The sequence below is a fragment of the Montipora foliosa genome, chromosome 2 (assembly GCF_036669935.1).
Source record: "Montipora foliosa isolate CH-2021 chromosome 2, ASM3666993v2, whole genome shotgun sequence".
Classification (NCBI taxonomy): Eukaryota; Metazoa; Cnidaria; class Anthozoa; order Scleractinia; family Acroporidae; genus Montipora; species Montipora foliosa.
In genome coordinates this window covers 16,535,690-16,545,689 of record NC_090870.1, presented here as the reverse complement: position 1 = coordinate 16,545,689, position 10,000 = coordinate 16,535,690, and the positions used below count along the sequence as shown (strand labels likewise).

The 10,000-nt window shown below is 40.6% G+C and overlaps 1 protein-coding gene across 1 annotated transcript in view; it reads left to right on the top strand.

Annotated features, from left to right (window-relative positions):
* The window catches only part of LOC137991260 (stimulated by retinoic acid gene 6 protein-like), a 55,134-nt gene that overhangs the window by 15,349 nt on the left and 29,785 nt on the right, over window positions 1-10,000 (top strand). The window contains exons 4-9 of the mRNA XM_068836373.1: window positions 2,957-3,126; window positions 3,392-3,512; window positions 6,387-6,438; window positions 7,771-7,899; window positions 8,329-8,488; window positions 9,809-9,870. Coding sequence (XP_068692474.1) covers window positions 2,957-3,126; window positions 3,392-3,512; window positions 6,387-6,438; window positions 7,771-7,899; window positions 8,329-8,488; window positions 9,809-9,870 — 694 coding nt within the window. The remainder of the gene's footprint in view (window positions 1-2,956; window positions 3,127-3,391; window positions 3,513-6,386; window positions 6,439-7,770; window positions 7,900-8,328; window positions 8,489-9,808; window positions 9,871-10,000) is intronic.

Below are 10,000 nucleotides of genomic sequence, written 5' to 3'. Positions count from 1 at the left end.
CGTGATCTGATTGGCTGTTAAAACGCCGGAAGTGAAAATGCCATCGTGATTGCGCGGAGCTCTCGCGAAGTCTTCGAGACTAATCAGCCATAAGCCACGAAACAATTTTCTGCCTTTTGTTCTTACAATGACGTGGACGGTGCGACTTGATTTTATTTGTGTAAATGGAGATATGCCCTCTGAAACATCTGATAACTTGTCCAGAATCTCTGGAAAGAGTGAAAGAAGCGATTCCGCTGTCGAGCTCTGTGGCCATGTGGTTGAAAGTACTTTGGCATAAACTTGCCTGATGTTTTGAAAGCTCAATAGCTGGTTCTTTCAAATGGCAATGAAAGCCGATGCATATTGGTTTCCTGGATGAGACAAAGGACATATATATCAACAGGAGATGCTGATAAAATCGCAAGTTACGCGGATGCATGTTTTGAATAACTGCGGTATCAAACGGCGTCATTTACTTCCTGTACATGACATGTTTTGTTTGTACAATTTGGAATCAAGATTGCTTCATAACATTTCCAGTTGAGTTGACTTAAGACTCGCATTCCAGAAACTAAAATGACATGTTTCCAGAGATACTAATTGTACAAAAGTAAAAGAAACTTTGCGAGTCCATTTTACTGTTCGTACTCCATCAAAAAATTAACGGCTAAGCTTACTTATTATGATTTACATTTCTAGAAATACACTGCAACTGAACTTACCCGAAAAAAAATCACCAAAGAAACCATCATGGGCAAACACGTTAAAAGAATATTGTATTTCTCTCTTTTTTTTCTTTAAAAATCTATTGCCAAACCGTCCAACGACAAAATGCTAGGTTATCTCAATAGGACGTTTTCAACCAACCTCCAGAGACACCAATATTAATAGAGAAATGTACGACTTCTGGTGGACGAACAAAGGAAGCTAATGAGAGATCTTTTGTTTTCATCCACCAGCACGGCGGCGATGACGTCACGTGAAAACCTCCTATTACAAATTAAGATGTCGACGTCAAGCTTACAAGATTGCATACTCAGTGAATGGGACGTATGTAAAACATGGAGCCCAGGTCCATGGACCACCCCTATGGACCCGGTCCATCCCTGTGGACCACCCCTCATTTTGCAAAGTTACAAGCAGAAAAATCTTTTGACGAATCAGGAAATTGATCTTCACACTTATCTGGACAATTGAGGGGTTTTCAACAGGGATTCGAACCCATGATCTCTGCAATGCTGGTGCAACGCTCTACAGACACTCAGTTGGGAGCAGGTCAATTTGTTAGGCTCATTTGTTCCGGTGAAGGGCTCGATGAATGAAACGAACTTATATTTGAAAAGCGGGTTATAGACTCGGCTTATGAAGCCACCAAATAGGTGGAATAAGTGTCTATAACTGGCTATTGCTTTTAAATCAGCAGCCCATAACTAGGAGCGGACAACAGCCCTATATTCCTGTCACGGCGTTTTCACAGACCGCGATTTATTTTGTGGATTAAATTTCCCGCTAATGAGACTCAGGAGATCGATGACCTATCACAAGAAACCGGAATTGTCTTTGTCTTTTTTGCAGACTAAAAATAGATCGTACATGGGCTCCTGGTCTTTAAAAATATCGTGACGTAGGCTTAGTATGCAGGGCTGTCAACTCTCCCGGATAATCTACAATTGTAGGAGACTCCAGAAATGACGTCACAAGTGTTATGACGTCTTCTGTCATTCCATCTCTATCAATTCTCAATATTTGAAGAGTTTGGGGGTTGAAAGCCCTGAACATGAGAGTTGTTTGCTCCTTGTCAAGTGCTCCTGCTTAAATGTTTCAGATAAGTGCGAGGATCACTTCTCTCTTTCGTCTAAAGATTTTTCTGCTTATAAAACGTATTGAACTTACAAAATGAGGGGTGATCCACAGGGGTAGTCCATGGACCGGGTCCATGAAGGGGTCCATGGACCAGGTCCACAGGGGTGGTCCATGGTCCTGGGGTCCATGTTTTGTATACGTCCCTTGAAATGTGTTTTTCTCAAATTAAAGCCAAAGGTATCTTTCGAATTCGTTTATAATTCCTCCCACGGTAATTAATTCAGGTCAAAACAAAATAGCGTGTATCTGCCGTCCACGCGTGTATTGGTGTAATGGAAGTAAATTTGATTGGCCGATGAAGGACATGTCATCAATCAAAAAAAGTGGGCGGAAGGAATTTCAAAGAGGAATTTGGTCAGACTCTATTTTTCGTTTCGCCAATTCCACAATACGTATCACGCGAAACTAAAGTAGAGCCTGATCGCAGGTTAGCCTAAACGCGGAGCTCTCTCTCTAAAATAAGGTAAAGTCACTCAGTTATTTAACGTCGGTAGTTCCTTCAGCTACGGAGCTGGTATCAATGGAAGCCGACAGACACTTTTCTGGATATTGCTCGTTGTTTCTCACTGATGTTTCGCCTGTTTTCTCGTGCTCTCAGTCACTTTCTTTCGCGTTAAGCATCGCTTACTTTCTCTTATTTTTTCGTTGTACGACAGTCACATACTATAAAAATACTTAGCTTGTTTTTTGGTTGTCTTAAAAAGTTTTGCTTATTTTACTGAACACAGTGTCAAATGCAGTGCGCTGCCATTCAACTTCCCACCAAAAAACGCGGGTTCCAGCCCATTCAATTTCCCGCCAAAAAGCACGATTCCAGCAGTGCGACATTTCGCGTTTTGGCATACCGGTATGTGAAAATTGAACGTTTGGATGGACGAACGGTCCGATGACGTCATAACGAAAATCGAAATTTTTTGGGTTTACCATATTTTCTTAACCATGGTGCTCCGCGCGCTCTCCTTCGGACCGCGGATCTCCTTCAATAATGATGAAGATAATGATGCCGATACTGCTACCTGTGTTAATGCTGATGGTGGTATTGATGCTGATGGTCATGACGACGCCAATAATAATTTTCCTTTTACTGAGCTGACTCTGACTTTTTTCACAGACCTGTCAACCTTGTGGACAGTTACGAGAACAGATTTGCCTTCGCTTGTGCGTTTGGCGCGACGACAACAAAGTGCTTGGTCATTTTGTTAGGCGAAGGATTTCAAGAGATCTTTCCTCCCGCCTTCAACCGATGGATTGAAAGTCCTGAGGTTCCTGACTACACTGGAAGTAAGTAAACTCTTAGTTTACGAAGTTGAAGTTTTTTACTTTTGAAAAATTAAAGTAGAGAATGCTACTGATCGTTTAAAATATTGAAGAGCATGGCTGTTCCCACTTTTTTCGTGCAACTGCTTCGCAATTTCGATACATGCAGCAAACATATTTTGCGGTGATTGTGTCGAGGTCACAGTTTAAACACCAGCCCTCGTCAGAAAGCTAGAGTAATTATTAAATGCATGTTTCTGAAATACCATGCCTTCTGCTCTATTTTCAGTCGTTTGGAAGATAGTCGCCATGCTCACCATTGGATTCTCATATTATCCCCTCTTTGCGTGTATGGCCACTGACTACAAGATAACTGGTTTTCTGATTGGTGTAGCTTATTCTGCTTTATGGTAAGACAGTCGCTGAACTCGTTTGATAAGTTTAAAACTGTATAGACTGCTTGCAATTTTCCTGTTCTCTGACAAAAAAACTGAGTTACCGTGAACGGGTTAGCATTCTTTCACAGGAGTTATGACCTGTCCTTTCCACTTCTACGTTTAATTACGTGAATTACTACTGCGGCGCGCTGTAAGCCTCAGTACAACCCACTTGCAGAATTGAATTAAGGTGTGCTTTCCGCGCCGATTTGATTAAAAAAAAGATGTTAGCCTGCAAGTTACAGAAAAATCATTGCCATAATTGTACGGCCCTCGCACTCAGTTAGTATGAAGTATTTATGCTTTTAGCAACCATGTAAGTGAATAAGAAAAGCTTCTTATCAGGCACGAGTTGTTCAAAGGCCCGTTATCCAGTTGATAAATAGTCGGCATTGCAAACTCTATCACAAAGAATCCGTCCATTTCTTTATTAATAATGTACATGAAAAATTTACTCCATTTACTCCATTTACTGATTAGCTAAGAGAAATGCAGTTTTCAGATAACACAGTGCACAAAAGAGGTACTTCAGTGGAAAAAGAAGTAATAAACCAAGCATTCTGATTGGTCAATGAACAAAGGGGGAAGGGAGGTACCGGTGAATAGGGGTCAGTGAATCCGTCGATCCGTGCTAATTGTTCGCAAAATCCGCCAATCCGCAGATATTTTTACAAAAATCCGAATCCGAAGTACTGCTAGAGAAAAGAGAATCTAAGAACATTCAATAACTTAACTGACGTTAAAGAAATACCTGTCATGGAATTAGCCTACTGTTTATCCGCACTTGGCGCCCAAATCGCGTAGTCGTTCCTAACAAGGACGTGGACCCTCTATCGAGTTCTGAAACGTCAGTTTCCGTCCCCTCCTTGTCACTGAGAGCTGCTGTCATATTCACTCATCTCATCACCAGCATCTCTGTCACAATCGGGCATCTCATCTAAACGCTCCGCCCCAGGACTTTCAGCCACTCCGGACACATTCAGTCTCTCTGAGATATGCAGATTCCGCTGGTAGATAACCTTCGGCCGATTTTTTCTCTGTCTGACTGTAGCTCCATATGCACGTGCTCGCGACGCAGCACCGAATCCTGTTTTTATGAAGTAAGTCATCGCCTTTGGCACCTTCGCGGTAAAAGAATGTGACGAAATCAATGGTCTTTGTCTCAATCACCTCAATTACCTGACCCTCCATTTTGGCCGTGCCGATGGTACACGTGGTGAGAGTCTGGTGAGGACACTGGCCGGAAGCCGAAATCCTGGGATCCTAGAGTTTTCTGGATTACGATTGCACTGAAGGTCAAAGATGTGTTACAGCGGTTATCAGTTACACGCGCCCCTCAACGACTTTTTTTCATATTTCGAAAGTACAATCTAGGTGGACGTCAATCAAATGTTTCCATGACGATACTCCTGTTCTCTTGGCGGCAGTTGGATTCGTCATGGAAACATTTGATTGACGTCCACCTAAATTTTATTTTCGAATATGAGAAAATGTCGTTGAGGGGCTCGTGTTACTGATAACCGCTGTAATGTAGTCTAGTTCTAAGGTCAGGCAATTGAAACAGACCGCCAAGTTCATTTCCGCGATCCACACTTCAAAACAAACAAAATCCATAATCCACGCTGAAATAATGAAAAACTCCGTGATCTGCTGAGCGATCAAAATCCGCCAATCCGCAAATTGTGTCCTCAAAATCCGAAATCCGAGTAGATTTTTTAGCCAAATCCGCCGATCAACGAACCTATTCACCCCCCTCAACAAACAATCACGTCATATGCTCAAAAATTCGCCATCAAGACTTGTTTGCAGAAAATTATTCACATCATCTGGACATGCAATACTGTTCCTCAAGAGTGCTGTCCTTTCGCACGTTGGTTTTCTTGAGTTTCTTGGGAAATTCGAGGCTTGGTAATGAAAGCAGCTTGTCAGACGTTATCACGCAGTATCGCGATCTTCTTATAGTTTTGCCTATGCGCAAGCCGTCAATATTTCGTGTTTTTGCCGTCTCACTTTTGCGGCCTGTGATTGGTTCTAATGTTGAAATTGACGTCGTTGCACTGAATTGGGTTGCTGACGTACGCAAACAAATACGTTTCGCAGGTAGAAAGAATTGAAATTTCGATCAGGCGCGGGTTGATTAGTTTACAGTTTTATTTATCCTTTTAAATGATGGATCGCGATACAAAACTAATTGCGATTTTGAGACGGCAATACCACATTCTATTGACGGCTAGTTGGGAAAAAATATATTCCGTATTGGGCTCCGCGACTCCGCCCATGCAATACGGACTATATTTTATCCCAACTAGCCGTCAATACAATGTGGTATTGCCGTCTCAAAATCGCAATTTGTTTATATATAGCTATTTACCATCTCGAATTTTTCCATGTGTATTATTAAGTAATAACATGATTTAACTCCTGCAATTTGGAATAAATAAGCACAAAGACTACAACTTGCACTCGCCCTCCTGCAATTTTGCATGCTAATTTACACGTGCTTATTTTTGCCAAATTCACTCCAAATAACGTGATTACCTATACTTATTAATCCAATTTTAAAAGATGCAAAAAATGATTGTTTTAAAATTTAGGTTTATGGTATCTCTTTCTTTGCTTGCAAAATGGGTTACATCTTTGCTCTGTAAATGGCAGATGGGAACGAATAAGCGCACGGATCACTGCATTTAGTTAGCTGTCTAGTTATTTGTTATTAGTGTGAATCAGTATTTGAAGAAAAAGTACTTCAAATTGAAGGATCACACCAAAAGAATGGTACGAATCGGCAAATTTGCTTAAACGAACTATTAACTTGTGTAATTAATCAATTGTTGTACCTTTTTACAGGCTTGTAATCACATGTGCAAGATTCTACCAGTGTCCATCTTTCCGAACAGAGGTTAGAAAACAAGTACTTTGAGAGGTTTAAGAGCAGTAGACTTGATTTCGGGTGGTTGTGGGTTCATACTCTCACCGAACCAACACTCACGGAACTGAAATAACTCTCAGCGATGCCGTTGTGAAGTGAAATTAAGAGCATGTATTAGTCACCGATCCCTCCTCTCGGGGCTTTACAGGACTAATTTACAATTCTATTGGAGGGACTTTGGCCAGACTGCTCGTTACGCAGTTTAGAATCGCTGTGGGGAGTAAAAGATATTCCCTTACGGAACAACAGATCTACCATAACACAACAGCGAGAACTCCGTGTCCTGCTCTTTTCGAATGGTGTCGTGGGATCGTTTGCGTCCCACAGAGTTTATGAGCACGGGTTGTGAAACCGGGCCAACGGTTTAAAGTCCTTATTCGACAAGACTTGAAAGTCTAACTATTTGCTGATGTAATTACAAAGGCAGCATTTTCTCCTCGGTTATTTATTTAGAGATCCTTAGTAATGGTCCGGCCGGAGTCGAACTCAAGAACTCACAACTTGCACGGTATTGCAATGCTCAAGCAACTGAGCCAGCGAGTCACCCGGTCGGCGTTCGTCATACTAATAGTTAGTCTTGCTAATGTCCAATTAGTAAACGGAAGTCACAAACTAGTTTGGCTTTTTAGTTATTAATCATACGTTACACATTAGAGCGAATTTTAATGGAGTGTCGTAAAACCGAAACCAAAGTAATTACTTTGGCCAATAAAAAAGGATGGAGGCAATCCTGTAAACCAATCAAAACTCGAAGTAATTACACGTAGCCGACACAAAGCGCGGGAAAATGTGCACGCGCCAGCCACGATTGGTTTTGGTTTCACTTCTAATTTAAAAATGGCGCGAGAAATTTGAACCAATCAATGAGTGAAGGTATGCAAAACCAATGCAATTCGCTAATTACTTTCGACACTCAATTGAAAACTTCTCTATCTTTAATTACATAGCAAGACGCCGTAGAGCGTTAACATGGGAGGGCGTGACAGGTATGTTGTATTTCGTTTAGAAAAAGGGACGCCTCTGGAAAAACAGAAACGCTTTTAGTTGAAGTTGAATAAATAATGAATGTTAAAGGCAAGAGGTCTGCAAAACTTTGCTGTGATTATCCAAAGTACCAACAGGACTTAACTTTGGCAATATGCTCGAGCACGTAGTTAATTACCACATGCGTCTACGATGACGATTGCACGGTATAAACAGCCCTTGCTCATGTTTTCACGACATTTTTTGAAAGATCTTATCACAAGGCTATTTGTTTGGCCTTTATTTTCTATTTTTTAAAAGGTTATTATCATTCTTCAGGTTTTTCCTGGTGACAAGCTGCTGTCAGAGTTGCCCATAGTTCTTTGTCTGGCTTTTCTGTTCATCAAGTATCTCTGGTTATTGGTGAAGGCTATATACAACAGGCACCGACCAAGTGCTTCGCCAAAGGTTGGTTGACTCAACTTTACTGCTTAAAATCATGTTGTTCCCTTTGTTTTCGATTCTATAAAAAAATAACGTGAATTTATTGAAGTTGTATGTCTTTGTCTTACACCAAATTCGTAATCTTAGCCATTTCATGTCATTGTTGTTGAGAGCACAAAAAAAGTACCGAAATGTAAGATGCTCGAGCAGAACGTCAGCCAGCTTGCATATTTTATTTGTGTCTTCGAGTTTTATTCTTTGTCAACGTCGTCTTTGCCAAGGTTTTTCGTGACTATTGCTGGTTTTCATTGGGTAATAAGTCGGCAGGACCCACTCCATATGCTATGGATCACCACGAAACAATATCCGGCATCAATAGTACATTCTCAGAAACGTTGGAATTTCATTAGCATGGAAATTAAGACTACTCCTTTTTTTTGTTCTTGTTCGCAGGATGAAGAAAACGAATGGTTAACATTGTACAAATATAGATACGTGGTAAAACTCCTAGAACCCGTTCCAAAAGAGTATGTATACATTTCCCAATTTATATTTTGGTTAAATTTGAAGGTGGAGATAAAGTTGGCGGCTGGTTTGATCAGAGTAACCGATGGTATGAACAAGGGGCCTAACAGTCCCTTTCTGAAGGGGTGTCTGAGTCATGCCATTCAGTTCTAAAAGAACGCCGCCAAACGCCACATTTCAAGCGTAAAATTGATTATAACGTTTAGACAACTTCATATGGTCATTGTCAAATGAGATTTAATCTTAGCTTTGAAAGAATCTGTCAGTAATTACTTCAATTTCGGGAAAAGATACGTAGTCGACTTCTCTAGGTGAGGAAGCCTACGGTATTCGTCGGCTGTCGGTACTTATTCAAACCACCGCCCGAAGGATAATCTTTCCTTTCATAGAGTTTAAGCCACGCCAATGTAGAACCCCATCAAGACGAGAAATTGAGTTCTTTATATGTTGCAAGGGGTTGCATTCAGAAATCCGTGGCACTGAAATAAAGTCGATCAAAACTTGGCATATAGAACAACTGTAAAGAATAGGTTACAATCAAGAAGTCAACACTTTTGACAGTAGAGAAAAAATGTCATCGTTTCGTTCCGTGTTTCACCATAGGTATCCCACGTATATGTATGTGTTTGATGAATCTATTCTTGCTTTCTTTTCAATGTTCCGCTGTAATGCTGAAAATGATTTCTTGTGCTTCCAACAATGAATGATGACGTGCGATTTTCAAAATGGCTGATTTCCAGGAACGTTTTTGGTTATTAATTGTTTTGAAGTGACTCGCGTATTTATTATTAACAAAATGAGTTCAGAATGCATTTTAGGAAGGAAAAAAAAAAAAAAAAAAAACAAGCATCGCATGTGAAGGCCGAAAGCTTTTTGCTTGATTTAGCCATTTGAATTTATTTTTAGGCACAGATGCGAAGAGTCCTTTACAGAAAGAGTGAGAGGAAAAGTCTACCATTGGAAACCAGGTTCTCAGACCTTCACTTTTTGTTCACAATTATCTTAACGTCAGTAATCACTGATTATGCTGCATGGCAGCCATTTTTGCCGCGGGTTTATTTTAACACGCACGAGTAATTCGACGCTATGCTCCGAGGTGCATTGAGTGCAGAGTGGGGTTGTGTATCTCTTTTTAAACTTGGGAAATTCCATTCTGATTGAAGTCTTCCTGTGGTAAGTGTTAACTTAAAAGGTTTTTCAAGTAAGTTATGCCTGCCTTTTTTAAGGGGACATTTCCACAGTGTATGCCACATATGATGCACCATGACGTCACCACCTTTCATTTATTTATAAAAGTACTTGATATGTTGATCTAACAGCAATTCTCAGTCAATAAAAAATCGATAGTGTCTGTCAAGAAAAAGAATAATGATATATTTATCATATATTCTCCTGTCTTCTCTTATAGAATTCAAGTATTCTACTCGGGTCATTTGCACCTATTTCATTAGCTTTGTTGGAATTTATATGGTGGGTTCAGTAATAATTCAAGTCTGATAAGGCCGGACTAGATCATTCTCGTTACTAGAGCCTCGGATCGACCAAAGCCTCTGGGAAACTCTATGTAGGAGAACATGCGCCATAGGGTTGTTATAGCAAC